Here is a 19,692-nt window from a genome sequence, read left to right on the forward strand (position 1 = left end):
CTTGTTTTCTGTCTTTACACTTGTGCATGGGCAGGTGGGATCATCAGCTCTTATCTGAAAGTCTGGGGAAGTAGAATAAACTTTTCAATTTCTGTCTTTGAGATGAAGCCCTACCTGTAGATGACCCTGTTTTAATTGTCATTCTCCTGACCATTACATTACACATTACACATCACTGCCTTTGTTAATAGGAAGCCTTCTCCCAGGCCAGAGTGGCCTTTTCTTGTTAATATTTCACATGATTCTAGGTCTTTGCCATCAGACAAAATTCAGCACCTGTATATGGAGTTAGAAATATTTTAGTATTAAGTATTTCACTTAAACAGTGAGGGCACATAGCACATTTAATGTTTGGAATCAAAGCCATTTTAGAAACCCTTATGCCCCAGCAAAAGAAACTATCATCAGAGTGAACAGGCAACCAACAGAATGGGAGGAAATTTTTGCAGTCTAGCCATCTGACAAAGGGCTAATATCCAGAATCTACAATGAACTTAAACAAATTTACAAGAAAAAAAAAACCTATCAAAAAGTGGGCGAAGGATATAAACAGACACTTTTCAAAAGAAGACATTTATGCAGCCAACAAACATATGAAAAACTCATCATCACTGGTCATTAGAGAATGCAGATCAACCACAATGAGATACTATCTCACACCAGTTAGAATGGCGATCATTAAAAAGTCAGGAAACAACAGATGGTGGTGAGGCTGTGGAGAAATAGGAATGCTTTTGCACTGTTGGTGGGAGTGTAAATTAGTTCAACCATTGTGGAAGACAGTGTGGCGATTCCTCAAGGATCTAGAACCAGAAATGCCATTTAACCCAGCAGTCCCATTACTGGGTATACACCCAAAGGATTATAAATCATTCTACTATAAAGACACATGCACACACATGTTTATTGCGGCACTGTTCACAATAGCAAAGAGTTGGAACCAACCCAAATGCCCATCAATGATAGACTGGATAAAGAAAATGTGGCACATATACACCATGGAATACTATGCAATCATAAAAAAGGATGAGTTTGGGCCGGGCACAGCGGCTCACGCCTGTAATCCCAGCACTTTGGGAGGCCAAGGCAGGTGGATCATGAGGTCAGGAGATCGACACCATCCTGGCTAACATGGTGAAACCCCATCACTACTAAAAATACAAAAAAATTAGCCGAGCGTGGTGGCAGGCACCTGTATCCCAGCTACTTGGGAGGCTGAGGCAGGAGAATGGCATAAACCTGGGAGGCGGAGCTCGCAGTGAACTGAGATCACACCACTGCATTCCAGTCTGGGCGACAGAGCGAGACTCCATCTCAAAAAGAAAGAAAGAAAAAAAAAAGGATGGGTTCATGTTCTTTGCAGGGACATAGATGAAGCTGGAAACCATCATTCTCAGCAAACTAACTCAAGAACAGAAAACCAAACACCACATGTTCTTACTCATAAGTGGGAGTTGAATAATGAGAACACATTACACAGGGAGGGGAACATCACACACTGGGGCCTGTCGGGGGGTGGGGGTCTAGGAGAGGGATAGCATTAGAAGAAATACCTAATGTACACAACGGGTTGATGGGTGCAGCAAACCACCATGGCACATGTACACCTGTGTAAGAAACCTGCACATTCTGCGCATGTATCCCAGAACTTAAACCCTTATGCCCTAAAACATGTCTTCAAGAATAAGAGAAATCATGCCTGAGAGATTTCACAATTTATATGCTTTCAGTATTCCTTGTACAGTTGGTTTATTTTTTTAGAGGCTTTCTTCTACAGCTTCCTCTCTTCTCCAGGCTATCTGATAACCTTTGATTATGCTTCTTACCAGTAACAAGCATTATTGAACATCTATATGGTGCTCATTTAACTCTAAGCTCTGTCCTAGGTGCTAGTGTAAAGTGGTGAGTAGCACAGACAGGGCCTGTCTTCACAGCAAGGAATACAGCAAGGAATACAACCAGTTGTAAAGGAATACAGCCTTTACATGCAATACAGATCATTGCATGTAAAGGACATAATTACAAAATGCAAAGTGCAAATCATGGCATTAAAAGTGCGATTGAACAGTAAGGTAGATCCTCCTGCTCCAAAGTACCCCTTCCTCTCCAGAAGTAACATTTTAGAAGCAAAGAAGTTTGTGTTAATAATTTAAAAGCCTCTTAGGAAAAGGAAACTTTATTATTTCAGCATGATTAAACAGTTGTCAGGTACAGTATTTGGAAAAGTAATGTGTTTTATGGCCATGATTTAATAGTGTAGCCCTATGATAACTCTTGTTTCTTGTTTGGTTTTAATACAGGAGATACAGCAGCGACATGGATTAGCCAATTCCATTTCTTCCTACCTTATTAAACCAGTTCAGCGAATAACGAAGTATCAGCTCCTTTTAAAAGTATGTATAATGCGTCTTCAGCCTGTGAAACTTTATGAATTATGTATTATTTTGACATTTACTATATATTTATATAATTACCCTGAATTCTTTGAAACACCTAGTCAATTAATTTTACTTTTTAATTCATTAGTATTTATTGACCTGCCCAATTTCTCATTGCAGGAGTTAAATGAGAGTGTGTGTCATGATTATGCGTCTGAACTGCACTGACTGACCCTAAACATAAAATGAGAAATCATCAGTTCTTGATATTTTAGTACCCTTAGTTCCCAGCTGTGGCTTGCTGACTGCGGGCCAGGCATGGTCCACTTTGGTACGCTCTGCATATGTTAACCTCCCAACAATGCTAGTCTGCAGGCATGAAAACTAGCCTCAGACTGTAGACTGTAAGGAGTGTGCCCAGAATCACCACTCAAACACGTTAACAGGCTCAGCTCAGAACACAGATCTGGCTGATGCCCAGGGCTTCCACTGAAGCCACGGAGAACCCATGCCCAGGAGGCTTCCTCTGTCTTGTTGCTTGTCCCTGATGTCACACCCCTCGCGGCACACCTTGTCCATACAGACCGCAAGTATTGGAGTCAGGCTGACCTCTGCTTTTTATTAGTTGTGAATGACTATAGTTAAAATCACATTTAAGAAAACAATAGTGATTAGTCTTGACAATAGAAAGGTAAACAAAACTTAGAATTTGTGCTAAGAGTTGTCACAAAATGTATTTTATTTTTATATTATATATCATCAATACACATTTTCTTGACTACCTAAAAATTGACAGATTTTGTCTGGTAATGTTCAGCATACCATTTTCTCAGCTGGTGAATGTTATTAAGCATTAAAATGTAGAAACATGCGTTCATCCCAGTGATGGTATTCTATGAATCCTGCCATGTTCCAGGGACTGCCCTAGGCTCGACAACGGGAAGTTATTATGTAATCTGTCTAGATATAAAAGAAATTTAGAAGATGGAGTTACAAATGCTGAAACTGTTCTTTACCCTTTTTGTTAGCAAGAAAAATCTACAGACAGTAATAAGTAGCTACATCGTTTTGTGAAAGTGATACTATTATGGGATTTTTCAATTGGAAAAGCTCTCCTGTACTTTTATATCAAAATGCCGTTAAGTGATTATGTGACCATTCCCGCAGAAATATATAGTTACTATGAATGCAAAATAAGTCAGGAGGCGAATTTGTTCATATTCAAATTTGTCCTTTGCTTTCTAATTCTACAAAGGCAATTTACCTTTCGGTGTCCTCAAGATGTAAGGATTTTGTTTTCAGCATGTAGTTCTGCTAAACTGGTGCTTAAATTTGTAAACCTCGCCTTACTCTGCCAGAGGTTCTTCAGGAGAACAGTGATAAGCTCCCTTGAGCTCCCCAACAAGGAAGGTTTTCTGCCAGTTATCAGTTAGTAGGCTCAGTATGCTGCATTTGTGAGCAGTGTTTGCCATGCTGCTTAGAATCACAGGTAAACACCATCTGGTGATGAGGGAAGGTGCCCATCAGGCAGCTGAGTTCCTCTCAAGTAGCCACTGGGAGACCAGTGCTGGCTGCAGTGTCATACCTCTCTTTTGTTGACTACCAAGACACAAAACACTGCTATTGCTATTACTGACTGGTAGTAATTATTAATACACCAATAAGAAAGTATCTTGGCTGTAATCCCAGCACTTTGGGAGGCCGAGGCAGGCGGATCACGACGTCAGGAGATGGAGACCATCCTGGCTAACACGGTGAAACCCCGTCTCTACTAAAAATTCAAAAATATTAGCCGGGCATGGTGGCAGGCGCCTATAGTCCCAGCTGCTCGGGAGGCTGAGGCAGGAGAATGGCATGAACCTGGGAGGCAGAGCTTGCAGTGAGCTGAGATCACGCCATTGCACTCCAGCCTGGGCGACAGAGCGAGACTCCGCTTAAAAAAAAAAAAAAAAAAAGTATCTTGGAGCCCACCAGAAGGTGAACTTACTGTTCCTGTTATCATTCATTTAATAACGGATGTTTCTCTAAATGGCTTTGCAATGTAATCACACACATAGGGCTCCCCAGAGAGATGTAATTCAACCATTAGAGCTTTTCTAAACATCCTACGCAAAAAGGAAATGCATTTGACTGTAAGTACTCATGCGGTGTTACTGTTTCTGCTGCGTGGATTGGCTGGTCCGGTTTAGATGGGACGTTGCATTCATAGCTCCAGGGTGCAGAGTCACGCTGGGATTGTGTGGTAAACGCACAGTTGGACCTGGCATGGCGGTCAGCTGTAACCAGTAGCTGATCGTGTGTTACATAATAATTAAATATTTCTATTTATCTTTTTTTTTTTTTTTTTTTGAGACAGGGTCTTGCTCTGTCCCCCAGGCTGGAGTGCAGTGGCACAATCTTGGCTCACTGCAGCCTCCACCTCCCAGGTTCATGTGATTCTCCTCCCTCAGTCTCCCAAGTAGCTGGGATTACAGGCGCATGCCACCATGCCCAGCTAATTTTTTTTTTTAAAGTAGAGATGGAGTTTTACCATGTTGGCCAGGCTGGTCTCGAACTCCTGACCTCAAGTGATTCACCCACCTCAGCCTCCCGAAGTGCTGGGATTACAGGCGTGAGCCACCACACCCGGCCTCTGTTTATCATTTTTGAGGCTTGATTGTTAACAGGTATACTAATTTCATCTTAAACTGTGAATACATCTGGCTTACTCTGATTAGAACAGGACAAACCCTGCCATCCATTGAATAAAGAGGTAGTAGTTTATTTCTGTGAGAACATATGCCCAGTTGACCACATTCTGCTTTTATCTTGAAAGCCATGGGCTTTCATAAACTGTTTCTGCCAAGGTCTTATTGGCAGAGCATTCTGCAGTCTTTACCTAGTTTCTGTTGTTTATCTTTGCAGGAGCTGCTGACGTGCTGTGAGGAAGGAAAGGGAGAGATTAAAGATGGCCTGGAGGTGATGCTCAGCGTGCCGAAGCGAGCCAATGACGCCATGCACCTCAGCATGCTGGAAGGTAAAGGACCCTCCATACCCCAGTGTGCATCTATGCAGTTTCTAATGACACTGTTTGTAAATGGATTTCCTGAACCCTAAAAATCCCCGCTTTATGTCTCTATGTTAGTGGTTAAGAACATTTCTTAAAGAATCAGTGTCATTGCTTTTCTTAAGGACCACATAAAATGCTTCTATACTCATTGAAAGCCTTTTCTGGTCCCTTCACTGGAAAACAGCCTCTCCACACTCTGGACTCCAATAGCACTTTGTGTCGCTTGCTGCAGGCCACCTGTTCTCCCTGTTAGATGGATGGGTAGGTGGGTGTATGCATGGATCAAACCCCAGGACTGTAAAATCCTTAAAAGAATGTGTTGCTTCCCCACCTCTGTATCCATTGCATCACTTGCTATAGCCTGGAACATAGTAGGCACCAGATATTTCCTTGTGTAACATGGTAAAGAGAAAATTAGATAAATATGTTTCAAAATTAGAGCAATTATAATTTCCATAAATGCCTCTGTTTAAGAAAGCTCTTCCTGTTGTGCAAAGCTTGGTTCTTGCCAGGCTACACAGAATAAGTTTTAATCCTGCCCCAAATGCTTTTGCTAGCCTGTGTCTTTATGGGTAACACTGAACATAGGTGCCACTGTGGGTAATAAGACCCAAAACTCAGAGGCCAGGCAAAACAGATTTTTCTTTCTCTGATATAAAATGCTGATCTGGTATGGCCACCCTTCATGATGTCATCCAGGACTCAGGCTGTGTTCCAGCTAGTTTCTCTCCATTCTAGTTGTTTTTCTGGCTGGCTAGGTCCAGGGTGTTTCAAGACCATGCCAACATTCCATTTAGCAGGAAGTGGGAAAGAAGGTCAGGGAGGAAACTCCAGATGGGCAGACACTAGCAGTGGTACCCGCTACTTTGCTCTCTTGCCCAGAGCGTAGGTACCCGAGCTGCTTTTAACTGTTCATGGGGCTGGGGGATGGAGTGCTTATTTTGAGCAGCCCTAGTGGGAGCTTCTACTGTGAGAGTAAAAAGAGAGTGGAAGTCAGGAGGTAATGGGCAGCCTCTGCCCTAGGGCTGGCTTTACTAAGCCCTGGTGGCTTCATAACCAGGTGATAAAGTAGGCCACTTCCATGAAGAGAGGAGCAGTAGTGAAGTCCAGAGCACGACTGATTCACATGCAGAATGTCACATTCAGAGGAGGGAGGGTGCACCAAGCATGGGCAGCCAGGGACTTCTCCAAGAAGCAAGACCAGGACAGGTCCTTGAAGAAAGGCTGGACCTGAGCAGAATGTCTGGGAAGGATGCTCTGGGCTGAGGAAGCAGAGAGAATCAAGACGGAGGCTGGGAAGTAGGTGGGGGCTTAGAGGAGAGTCGGAACTGTTTCAGAGGAGGAGCTTTCTGTGGTGGGATGCTGCAGGAGAGGGCTGAAGAGAAGTAGAGGGTGGAACCAGATCTCAACTGTTGCAGAGGCCCACCAGAGGGATAGAACTCAAAGAATAAAGCCATGAGGAATCGCAGAATGTTTTTGAACAAAGGAAAATATATGTAAAGTGGTGTGTTAGGAAGAATTATCCTCTGTAGGATGGGTCAGTGGCGTCGAGTCAGGATCAGATGGGAAACTCTTATCTGGGGTTGGTCGATGGGCATTTTTAAAATGTTGAAAATACTAATAATGCTTTCTTGTGCATCAGTTTTTATTTTTCTTTTAAATTGATTTGCCTCCCTTTTTTCATGTTGTAGGGTTTGATGAAAACATTGAGTCTCAGGGAGAACTCATCCTACAGGAATCCTTCCAAGTGTGGGACCCAAAAACCTTAATTCGAAAGGGTCGAGAACGGCATCTCTTCCTTTTTGAAATGTCCTTAGTATTTAGTAAAGAAGTGAAAGATTCCAGTGGGAGAAGCAAGTACCTTTATAAAAGCAAATTGTTTGTAAGTATAGGCGTTCAGAATTGTAAGTCTAAAGGTACCACAATTGCAGTCTTTTTGTAGGTAGAGAAGAATTGTTCATTGTCTTCAGTTTAACCTCCCAATCTGTCCTGAAATGTTCAAGTCTGAATTGTGGTAGGGTTTTCATCTTCAGTGAAATTATTTCCCACCCTCAAGTCCACTAGAGGGTGCTCTGGAGTTTATAGACTTAGGAAACTTGCTCTTCTTAAATCCCGTATCATATAACTGCAGGATAAGAAAACATTTCATAAGTGAAATCATTTATCTCCGGTGTGCTTAACTAGCTTTATAAATAAAATAATCATATCTATGACTAAGTTCTTATTATAACTAATTTTTCAACCATAAACATTGGAGTATATGGAAACAGCCTTACTGGGTGGCTCACATTTAAAAATAAATGTATGAAATATAAATGCATGAGTAAATTTATGGTTGTTTATAACAGTGAAATGTCATTATTAGAGAAAATATACTTAAGCCAAAGTACAGTCTGAAAGATCCACAGCCGCAGCTATGTGGAGACAGCTGCCCCTGAGTGCTTGGCAGATCCGGTGATGCATTTTAATTCGTAACCTGTCATTGTACTTCTTGGCAAGAGCAACATACCTGCTGCCATTTTGTGACCACTAGCTAGCCTTACCAGCCTCCCCAAGGGCAGCATCGTCTCTGGATCCAGTGTACTTCCATCTAATTTAGTGGGCCGTTTCTCAGAGGCTTATTCATGCAGGGTCGCTGGGCAGGGCCAGGCAGAAGGGACGATTGGGTTGCACTAAGGAGGAATCATCATCAAGAAAAGAATAGAAAATGCCAAGAAGGTGGGTTTCTTTACAGCAGATCTCTTATAAATACTGGTAGATGTTTGCAATTTGGACAACTTACACATCATACTTTTTGTGATGTCCATATATAATGAAATTCTTCGAGTAATAAAATGTCTCCGAGTATGGAAATCATCTGAGTAATAATCTGGAATTCACAGGTTCCAAATGATGGTTTTCATACCATTTTGTTTGGCTTGTGTCCTGTTTGAGATCGTCTTTTGGATCACAGCTTGCGTGACATCATTTTAGGTCACATTCTGACTGGAAAGAAAAAAATGCAACATTGCTGGCTAGTAATTTCATTAGCTGGCTTTAGTCTCTCTTTAGAGACCAAGCTCATCTGTTTTAGCAGCCAATACGTCTTCACTTAATTTATCTTTTAGAAGTTAAGATTCCCTCAGAGGCTACCTCTGGAGCTCTGGATGATGAATCACTTCCTTTGCTGGGGTGGAGAATGCATCGGGGGACCTTGACTGTGGGGGAGGGGCTGAAGCTATTGACCTTTCTCTGCATGCTTCCATGTTCTGCATATATTACAGAGGGATTTTGCCTCTTAGCCATTAAAATTATTGATGAAATACTAAAAGCTAATGCTATTGATAAAGAAATTGGAAAATAAGCTGTTAAAACATCATTTGCCCTCTGGGAAGCTGCGTCATTAATACTGAAGAGAACATGGTGGCAGCCCTTTTGCAACCAGGAAAGACTCATTTTGCAGTTTGTTGCTTGTAAGATTGCAAATAGTCAAATCTTGATTGTCAGATAGTAGGATTTTCACATGTTGGTTTCCTTCCCCTGAATTTTTTGCTCGTTGACCTGCACTGGGGTCTCCAGTAAGAGACGCTCACAGGAAGCGAAGGATGAAACCAGTCACCTGTAGCCTAAGAACACAATGTCCTCATTATAACTCACATGACAGCTGAGATCACTAGCGACGTTCTTATAACCTAACATGGCCACAAGTAACCAAAACCTGTTTCCTTGGTCTCTGTTCTGCATCCTTCTAGAATTTTACTGTCACCTAATTATATAATTGTCTTTTTATCCAGACCTCAGAGTTGGGTGTCACAGAACATGTTGAAGGAGACCCTTGCAAATTTGCACTGTGGGTGGGGAGAACACCAACTTCAGATAATAAAATTGTCCTTAAGGTACGTTCATTTGAAGCTGGGAATGTGTTGTTTGAAACATTTACTGTGGCCATCCATGCTTGCTTTTCCGTTGTTTTCATATTATTTTATTATTATTTGTTGTTGTTGTTTGTGTGTGTGTGTTCTATTCAGATTGGTGACTACCACAAAAAGAATAGTGGAATAAATTCAGTTTGGTGTTCTGGTGATGAAACAATTTGAGTTAAACTTTCACTTGACTCCTGAAAGGGCAAATGAAGCAAGGTCTGTTTATATTTCTCCCATTCTTCCAGTCTTTGAATTCATTGACTCTATAAGAGATGCAGGAAGTCAGGGTACAGGAGGAATGAGATACTGACCAAAAACTCTGATTGCGCACTTGACCTGTTTCGAAAGGAAAAAGTCACCTGGTGCGTGTTTGAGGACCTGCGACAGGAAGTCGAGGCCAACCGTACCCACAGTCCTTACAGAGTCCTCAGCTCTGTGGCTTAATAGTTTGGAGACGGAGGGAAAGAGGAATGATTATTAGTGACAGGGTTTGATACTGTTATGATTTAAAATTCAAAACCACTAGGGATGCTTTAGGGTATATAGTCTTTGGGGGAGGAAAATATCTTGGAATATTTGATTTGAACTCTGTTTTGATTATACTAACCTCTCCTGGGAATGGTCAAGAGCTCTAAGGTTGTCTTATGTATTTTCCTCCTCTGTGTTTGAGAAAATACAGATGGAACTTTTGGAGCCATCTGGAAATGCCATCAGCGGCTTTGGGATGTTTGGGGGACGGTGGAGCTAAGGCTTATCGAATATTGGGAGATGAGCCAGAGTGTAATGGGACTCTGGTGTATGAACCTGCATGTCACCCCTTGTGTCTCTTGCATGCTTTTTCATCTCTTTGGTATTTTCAGTGACTATGAGTTACTCCCCTGTATGTCAGCCTTCTAGAGCGTGTTCTTCAGTGGAAGCCATTGTGTTCATAAGATTTTTGTTCATATGTGATAGTGGGTTGTTTTGCAGTGAATATGTGATTACCAGCCCAATGTGTTCTGGCTAGTACTGGCATAAAGCCCTATTTGATATCATTTGCACCGATAGCTAAATTTAAATAACTGTATTTTCTTCCTAAGGTCTAACATTTTAAGGTATACTCAAAACCTGGAAACTTGCAACTTATATAAACCGCTTATCCAGACTAGCTACAGTGGTAGATGCCAAAAGGTGCTTCCAAAAAATAGTGACAGATACTTTAGCCAGATCTGGACTTTCATTTAGGATGTTGTAAATGCTCATGGTACAGTTGACAAATAAGACTCTTCTTATTTGTCAGGCTTCGCCAGGTACAAGTTTTCTAGGGAATTTTGGGTAATACCTTTCTGACTTCCAAGGAGAAAGTAAAGGAAACGATGTTCTCATTAATTTCAGGGATTGCTGCATGGTGTTGGTGTAGAGAGGCAGGCGATGGTGATGATGGGAATGGTAGTGTAATGATGATGTAGGTGGAGGTGGTGGAGACGCTGTGGTGGTGGTGATGGCGGTGAAAGTTTAGATGGCAGTGAGGGTGGAGATGGTGGTGGTATGGATTTTGGTGGTCACGGTGGTATAGATGGTGGTGAGAGGGTAAGGGTGTAGAGGAAGGTAGTGGTATAGATTTGGTGATGGGGGTATGGGTACAGATGGTGGCAGTGGTGTAGATGGTGGTGATGAGGGTATAGATGGTGGTGGCATAGACTTTGGTGGTGATGGTGGTGAGGTTGTAGATGGAGGTCATCGTGTAGAATTTGGTGGCAGTGGTAGTACAGGCGGTGGTAGTGCTAGTGCAGGCAGTGGTAGTGTAGATGGTGGTGAGGGTTTAGGTGTTGATGGTGAGGGTACAGATTTTGTTGGTCTAGATGGTGTGGTGAGAGCATAGATGGAGATACTTTAGATTTTAATGGTAGTAAGGTTGGAGATGGTGGTGAGGGTGCAGGTTGTGGTGAGGGTACAGGTTGTGGTGGTGAGGGTACAGGTTGTGGTGGTGAGGGTGCAGGTTGTGGTGGGTTGTGGTGGTGAGGGTGCAGGTTGTGGTGAGGGTGCAGGTTGTGGTGAGGGTACAGGTTGTGGTGAGGGCGTAGGTTGTGAGGGCGCAGGTTGTGGTGAGGGTGCAGGTTGTGGTGGTGAGGGTGTAGGTTGTGGTGAGGGTGTAGGTTGTGAGGGTGCAGGTTGTGGTGGTGAGGGTGCAGGTGGTGGTGGTGAGGGTGTAGGTTGTGGTGAGGGTACAGGTGGTGGTGAGGGTGCAGGTTGTGGTGGTGAGGGTGTAGGTTGTGGTGAGGGTGTAGGTTGTGGTGGTGAGGGTGTAGGTTGTGAGGGTGCAGCTTGTGGTGGTGAGGGTGCAGGTTGTGGTGGTGAGGGTGTAGGCAGTGGTAGAAGTAGAGGTATCGTGCTGCTGGTGTGTGTGCTTATGGTGGTAGAGAACGTGATGGGAATGGTGGTAGTGGCGATGATGATGTCCTCATAGTTGTAAAACAAAATTTTGGTTATTTTCACTTCTCTAGTCTGGAAAAGAGAATTTTATTTTTAAGTCTTAAGCAGATTGCGACTACCCAGATTATGAAATGAACTATCCCCTCTCTTAGCCAGGTAGGACCTTGGTATTTAGTACTTTACCTCAGTTACCTTTCTCTTACTATTTCTGAAAAACTGACATCTTTTTTCCTCGTTTAATTTCTTTAAGGTTAGGAGAATTACTCTCTAAGTGTAACGATCAATTCATATGAGAATTTTCTTTATTTCTGAACCATATTAACAGTTTTCCTCAGTTGTTTCCAAACTCTGCCAGATGTTCTTTTGCAGGTACTTCTCTTTAGTTGACCTTCCAAATACTTTTATCAGGCATTTAAATTCCAACCAATTTGTAGTTTTTAGAAAAGTTTCTTCTCCCGAGTCCCTTACTTCCCCCCGCCTTTCCCCGGTCACCCTGCCTCCTTCCTGCCCCCTCGCCAGAAGACATTGGTTTTCCTGCTGTCCTATGTCACTCCGGAGAAGAGGGAGCAAGAGGCTGCCTTTACCCATCATTTCTTTTCCCTGTCACTACCTGTTAGTAATGTTAAAGACAGGTCCTCTGGTTAAAACGGTTTCTGTAGAAAGAGGATGATCAATTTTAATTTCCTTTCCCAACATGGGCTTTGATTTTCTGTTTTCAAAAACAGGATACACAGTGAGAAATGCTGGGTGCTCCCCATTTTGTGACCTCATCTACGATGAGTTATGACAGTTAGGTTAATTATAACTGCAGGGAATTATGCTTATATCATAGGAGATTGATATTTTCTGTGAGGAAATTAGAAAGCTGTTAGGAAGGCCCAGAACATGCAGAAAGAAAAAAAAAAACCTCCTTTGAGGCAGAGTTAAAAAAAAAAAAAAGTCTGGATCAAGTGATGTCGTGCGTGCTCAGTCTGCAGGTGCTTGCTGAGAATCTAGTCTGTGTGGTTCTCAGAGGACATTTCTTGAGAGTTGTAATGGAGTCAAGGTGAATCTGCCATCGGGGATTGGCAGTTGGTGAGCTTGGAACGTTGGGCACATTTCTTCTGTCCACACCTCAGTTGCTCATTTATAAGACGGGGCTGCAGGAGTCTCCCACCCGCAGAGTCCTTATGGGAGTGGATGACAGCATGCGAGAAGCCCTCGGCTAGGCACAGGGGGCTGGAGGTGGTGGCAGCTGCGCCGCTGTTCCCTGAGTCCAGCAAAGGAGGCCGCAAGGCTGTGGGGATTTGTTCAGTTTCCTGCTGGCAGTATGCCCCCTACTGACCAGTGCGCAGTGTTTGCCTCAATAGCCTCAGAGGCGTTTTGGTGGCAGTGAGGGTGGCTGTGTTGGTTTATTTGCCCAGGGCTGCTTAAAAGGTCTTGGGGCTGGAGAATGATGGATTATTGCAATAGTCAGAGATCTGGAGTAATATACGTGCTATAAAACAAAAAGGGTTTTGATGAAAACATATTTTTAAATAGTCATTTATTTGGTAGCATATTAAACATCGGATGTGGTTGCTTTTCTGCTAAAAAGTCATTTTGAAAATAGAAACTCAAGGAATGCAGGAAACCTGGGTGTGGTTAGTGCAAGGTCTGGAAAGGGCCGTTCCGTATCCTAAGCAACGCTAACACCTTGTTAAGGCTTCCAGCATAGAGAACAAGCAGGACTGGATAAAGCATATCCGCGAAGTCATCCAGGAGCGGACGATCCACCTGAAGGGAGCCCTGAAGGAGCCCATTCACATCCCTAAGACCGCTCCCGCCACAAGACAGAAGGGAAGGAGGTGTGTGTCTGGGCGCCTCTGGAGGTTTGTGGATGTGGGAGGGAGGGGCGAGGCGGTGTTAGCTCACCCTGCTTCAAAAATCCTTTCTCTCAAACATTTGAGGAATACGTTTTTTAAACTGCCATTTGTGGATAACATCATTCTTAGTAATGAAACTGCTTTGTCAGAGATAAGAGCCTCTATTGGCTTAGAGTAAACGAAGGGCTGTGTGCAAACCTCTCATTGTTTTGCCTTTCTCACCCCGAGCACCATACAGGGCACATGTCTAACTCATGCACATGACCTTGGATAAGTTATAAAGCATCGAGATGTTGTTGTTTTCTCATTTTTAAAATGGCAACGATCATATCAACTATATTTTATGGTGATGGGAATCCAACAGGATGATATGTTTTAAACACTCAGCACAGTGCCTAGCAGAAAGCCTGTGCTCGGTGAAGGGTGCCTTAACCATTGTCCGCATCCTGGCAGTAGCAGGCACTCACGAAGGCTGATATGCACCTCATTAAACAAATCAGTTGCTTCTCCAGTGACTGCCAGCTCAGCAGCATCAGGAACTAAAAGTTTCTTTGCACCGCCAGGGATGGAGAGGATCTGGACAGCCAAGGAGACGGCAGCAGCCAGCCTGATACGATTTCCATTGCCTCACGGACGTCTCAGAACACGCTGGACAGCGATAAGGTGAGTCACCGCCAGCACTTTGTGTGCGGAGGGGAATGTGGCCAGTCTCTGGTCAAAGCAGCCCCCTACTTTCTGTTACTCACAGTTTGTCATCAACATTTTCAAGCAGTTGATACGTGCCAGGAGTAGTGCCAGGATCCCGTGGTGGGGCAGAGACTTGGGGGATTGGGGTGAGAAGACTTGAACCCTGAGGATTCAGGAGAAATCATTCAACTCTTTCCATCCTGCCCTTTGCCAGTGCCAAGGGTGTTACTGGACATTCGAGGGCAGCATACTTAGACTTTTTAATCTTATTCCTAAGCAGAAGAACCTATCATTTAAAATAAAATCCTACACAGAACACCAGCGTATGTTTTAATTTAGGATCTTTAAGATGGACAGCACCCTTCCAGCGACTAGGAGGGACACAAGATGGAAATAAAGAGTGTTGCTTACAGGTTCTGGGGATCACACGGCATCCCTGGAGGACAGGGAGCATGTGGGGAGAGAGGAGTCCTTGGGCCAGGCCCTTCATTGTGTCTAGGACATTATCCAAACAGGTTTGGCACAGGGCGTCTCAATGAGTGGGCTTAGAGCAAGTAGACACGAGTTTCAGAAGGTCATGCTGTGACTAGGAAGTTGTCACTCTGGCATATCTGCACAGTCCACATGAGGTGTAAGTGTCAGCAGGGCCAGTTAAGCAGGTCTTATATGGCTATCCCTTAGAGAAATGGTCACCAGAAGGAAGTTCTGTGAAGCAGAGATCAGGACCTACCACATTGAAGGCCTGGGAGAAGATGCTCCTGTTATGAGAAAGTCCAGCTTCTCTGGGTTCATAGTGATGCCAAGGCAATGTAAAATAGTAAGAACTCATGGCAGTGTAGAAGCGGAGCTGCTCTGTTGGAAATGGGGGCTGTGGCCCTGAGATGCCCTCTCAGAACCATAGTGTGCAGCAGAACATAGAAAACCTGCCCTGGAATTGGCAACAGTGATGACCACTGTGAGCTAGATCTGATTTTTATCAAAAAAGTTTGTATAGGTGTACCTTCTTCAGAAGCAGCCTAGAGTATCTCATGATTTTGTCTGATACAATCCAAACATCCCACAAAGTAAATTGCTAGTAGAATTTGGAATCCTGGGTTTACGTGATGGACAAAAGACAAAATGTTCTCTGTCAGCCAGTGGGGAACATTGATCTTAATGAAGTCTTCTGTTCCTGCCAAGACTAGTGTGTTCTGTTACGTTACTAGAATGCTAGACTGAATTCTTTTTAAAAAAATTGACAGTAAATAGGGGGTTTATTTATGAGCCCAGAATTGCTGAGCTTCTCATTCTCCAACGCAAGTCAGACCTCATTTCATGAGACCTTTGTCCCCATCATGAGACCCGGGAGTCTGTTCTCTGCACATCATTTCCGCAGCCCACTCATTGGTAGGAAGGAACAATGCCCTGACCTCACCGTCCTTGGGAATTGATTCAGACAGATGACAGAGTCCAATATTTGGAAGGTTATTTCCGTGGCACATCTTTTAGTCCCAGACTGGCCTTTTCTCACTTGGTTTTGTAGGAGGATTCATGATACTTAATGTTCTAGTTTCAAGGACGGGAGTCAGTAGATTTAAAATACTGCTCTGCTGCAGTGATTCCATTTTCAATATCCTAGTTTAAGTGATTAGATTTTTTTCTCATTATACTTTTTGGGTTCACTAAATAATAGATCCTAGGACTTGGAGTGGTTAGAATGACAAGACCAGAGAATAAAAAGAATTTCTCATTTTATTTTGTTCAAGGCCTTATGTATTGGCATTCAGCAAATATTTCTTGGCATGTAGTAAAAAGAAATAAGATAAATAACATGTTCAGGCATCTGATGCCTGATAGCATTTCTCTCCGAGACCCCACCTATGGCCATTGAGGTTAAAGAAATAAAGTTTGAGCTTGGAAACACTTTGTTAGAGTAATATTGATAAATTTTTTATTTTATTTTACTTTTTAATAAAGTAATCAAGGGGATTATCTGGTGAATTTCCATGAGGCTGCCACCTGAAAGGAAAGTTGAATCATGGTTGCTCAAGTGTGTGGGAAAGTGGCCCGCATTCAGGGCATTTCCAGACCATTTGAGATCACCGTCAAGCCCCAAATTCCCATTCTTAAGATAAACTCCTAGGGGTCTGCTCTGGATTTCCCCTAGACATGAGTTCAAAAGTTTATTCTTTTTTAAAAAAAAAAAAGTAAATTTTTTGAATGAAATTGCTAAAGAGCTAAGTGGAAAAGTTAGCTTTGGAGGGTTCCTTTTTTGGAAGTTGGTCTAAGAGGCAAGGATAACTTGTTTCCTCGGGTAGTTTACGGATAAATGGGTGCCTGGGAGTCTGGAAATGACCCCTCTATCCAGGAAGGGGCTCTGGAGTCTCCAGTTCATTATTCCCGACAGAGTTGCTGGTGCCACGACTTATCTCCTGGGTGTGGAGAATTCCTTGGCTGGTACCCACCTCCTCTCAGCCCCAGCACAGCCCTGGCCCCTAAGGCGCGTGGCTGATTGGGATTCCCCAGCGGCTTGAACAGAAATAAGTCTCTATCCTGGAGTTAGGAGTAGTGAAATTAGCACGACTTCATATCTGTTATAGCATATTAGGGAGGGCTTATGTGAACTGGGAATACAGCAAATTATATTTGTATCTAACGAAAGAGGAAGAATAAATCACTACCAGAACAGTATAGGTTTGCCAAAAAAAAGAAGAAAAAAAAAGCAAATTTTACCCTAGCAGTCCACTAGGGTATGAAAATGTTAAGAAAACTCCCTATGAGATACTCTATCTGTGAAGATGATTCACCAGTTTCTCTTGACCTCATCTGATGTGTTGTCCCTAAACTTCACTCCTGAGCTCAGAAATCCCTGAAGGGTCGGCTGAGCACGCTGTGGCTCACGCCTGTAATCCCAGCACTTAGGGAGGCCAAGGTGGGCAGATCACGAGGTCAGGCGATCGAGACCATCCTGGCTAACATGGTGAAACCCCGTCTCTACTAAAAATATAAAAAATTAGCCGAGCGTGGTGGTGGGTGCCTGTAAGTCCCAGCTACTCGGGAGGCTGAGGCAGGAGAATGGCATGAACCCGGGAGGCGGAGCTTGCAGTGAGCCAAGATCAGGCCACTGCACTCCCACCTGGGCGACAGAGCGAGACTCCATCTCAAAAAAAAAAAGAAGAAATCCCTGAAGGGTCTCTCCTGCCAGTTCCACCATTGCCTCTCCAGCCCCGCTCCTGGGAGGCTCTTTCTTACTGAGGACGGCAGCCTGCCACGCAGCGACACTCACCCTGGTATTCTCATGGTTGTTAACCATCTTGAAGGAATGACACTCCAGACTCAGTTTCTTAAACAGACCTGGTGAATTTTCTTAATGCCACTTGCTGAGAGCATCGGTCCTTAGTAGGCTCTAAAGCACAGAAAGGATGAAATGTCGTGTTGTGAGAACAGAACCACAGCGGGTGTCTTACTCTGTTCTGGAGACCTGCATTTGGGATTAAACGGCGTATGAGACTTGCCAATAAGTCAGAATTTGGAATTTGGAGAGGACGTACCCATGCGGCCTTACAAACAAGAAGGTGCATGTTTGCTGCCCACGTGTGCCTGTGTTTGTGTGTGCTCTGCTTCTGTGAGGTTTTCTCTTAGCCATCTCCCTCCTTATGCCTCTCCAGTAGAACAGTTGAGGGTCATTAGATGACTCAAGAACACATTTTGAAAATCAAGGACTCCATCCTTTCCCTAGTCAGTCTGCAAAATGCACTGTCCCTCTAAACTAGGCTTAACCAGCAACCCCATCTCCGGTGACGGTAATTTTCCTGAGTCTCGAAGTTCTTTCTGCCCTACGTAGTTTAAGTTTAAGCAGCCTCTGATAACGCAGGCAGATGGATCTGGCAAGGGAAATCACTTAACGACGTTCTGCCTGTTCGACTTAATTTATGATGTCTGTTATTAGTTGTTATCATGGAATTTGGTTTCATTTCAGAAACTGGGTGGGGGGATGTTTTTGACTCGGCCTCTTGGAGAATTCTGAAGGCAAAAGTTATCTGCCAGGGCTGTTAGTAATTCTCAGATGAGGCACACAAGGTTTAGGGAGAGTCTGAAGGAGGGGCCCTGGAGACGCCCTCTTTCCAGGGAGCACGGTCAGCAGAGCGGGGTTAGCCAGGCCACGGCCATGAGCCACAGGCCCCAGCAGCACATTTCCTACTTTGAAAACATCAGTTTTAAAATATGCCTTCTTTTTGTTCCAGAAGTGAATTTAGTACTGATTTTTGCTGATCTCCATGGTACTTAACCTGATACAATGATCTTATGAAAATATAATTTGGATTCCAAAGAAATCAAGCGCTTTCCAGATTCTTATCTCATCTGTCCTGAGTGCATCTCCCTGCGGTAGGGAGGAGAGCGCTGAGCCGGGCCTGGGGCACTGCAGGAGATCCAGGCCCTCTGCAAGGCCTCCCAGCAGCAGAGGGCCACAGCCAGACACGGAACATGCATTTAATCATCTGTCATTTTCCAGGCCTTATTATTTCATGCAAGAGCTGAATTTGGAGCTCAGTATTTTTACTAAAGACACATCTTTAAAAATTTTTTCCCTGTTTCTTCCTTATTAGTCTGTGATTTATAATCATTAAACTAAAAGCCATATTACAAAGAAAATAGAAAACATGGAACTCAAACTGTATTGTAGAACAAAGCATCTTGAGGCCAACATGGAAAAATGGCCGAGGCGAGGTGAGGTATCCTGTGGAAAAGCCGGCCCGAGCCAGCAGGGCCCAGGTGTGAGCTGTCTTTCGAATCTTAAGCCGTATGTTTCTTATTTCTAATGAGTGAGAAATTCCGTTGAGACTGATAACTTCATGTGGAACCCCCTTCCCAAGCTTATAACATGAATATATGGATTCACATATTTAAAAACATAACTGGTTTCAGTCACTCTTTTTTTAAAATTCCTGAGGCAGGATCTCACTTTGTCGCCCACGCTGGAGTGCAGTGGTGTGATCAGAGCTCACTGTAGTCTTGAACTCCTAAGCTCAAGTGATCCTTGCCTGGCCCCCCAGGTAGCTAGGACCATAAGTGTACACTACTATGCCTGGCTAGTTTTTTATTTTTTATTTTTGTAGAGACAGTATCGAACTGTGTTTCCCAGGCTGGCCTCAAACTCCTGACCTCAAGCAATCCTCCCACCTCAGCCTCTCAAAACGCTGGGATTATTGTCCTGAGCCCCATTGCATCCAGCCAGTTTCAGTTATTCTTAATGAAGCCTTAGCACCGTGTCGGAGACATGAGGTTCTACGTGTTGTTTTTTTTCTTTCTTTTTTTTTTTTTTTTGAGATGGAGTCTTGCTCTGTCTCCCAGGCTGGAGTACAGTGGCATGACCTTTGCTCACTGCAACCTCCGCCTCCCAGGTTCAAGTGATTCTCCTGCCTCAGCCCCCCTTGTAGCTG

At 43.7% G+C, this 19,692-nt stretch overlaps 1 protein-coding gene across 5 annotated transcripts in view; it reads left to right on the forward strand.

Annotated features, from left to right (window-relative positions):
• TRIO (trio Rho guanine nucleotide exchange factor) overlaps nt 1-19,692 on the forward strand; it is a 366,651-nt gene that overhangs the window by 249,040 nt on the left and 97,919 nt on the right. For all 5 annotated transcript variants that reach the window (XM_034959746.4, XM_034959748.1, XM_063604169.1 and 2 more), the window contains exons 28-33: nt 2,301-2,393; nt 5,283-5,394; nt 7,119-7,309; nt 9,201-9,302; nt 13,425-13,567; nt 14,149-14,248. In XM_034959746.4, the coding sequence (XP_034815637.1) occupies nt 2,301-2,393; nt 5,283-5,394; nt 7,119-7,309; nt 9,201-9,302; nt 13,425-13,567; nt 14,149-14,248 (741 nt within the window). The remainder of the gene's footprint in view (nt 1-2,300; nt 2,394-5,282; nt 5,395-7,118; nt 7,310-9,200; nt 9,303-13,424; nt 13,568-14,148; nt 14,249-19,692) is intronic.

This window comes from Pan paniscus, chromosome 4 (assembly GCF_029289425.2).
Source record: "Pan paniscus chromosome 4, NHGRI_mPanPan1-v2.0_pri, whole genome shotgun sequence".
Classification (NCBI taxonomy): domain Eukaryota; kingdom Metazoa; phylum Chordata; class Mammalia; order Primates; family Hominidae; genus Pan; species Pan paniscus.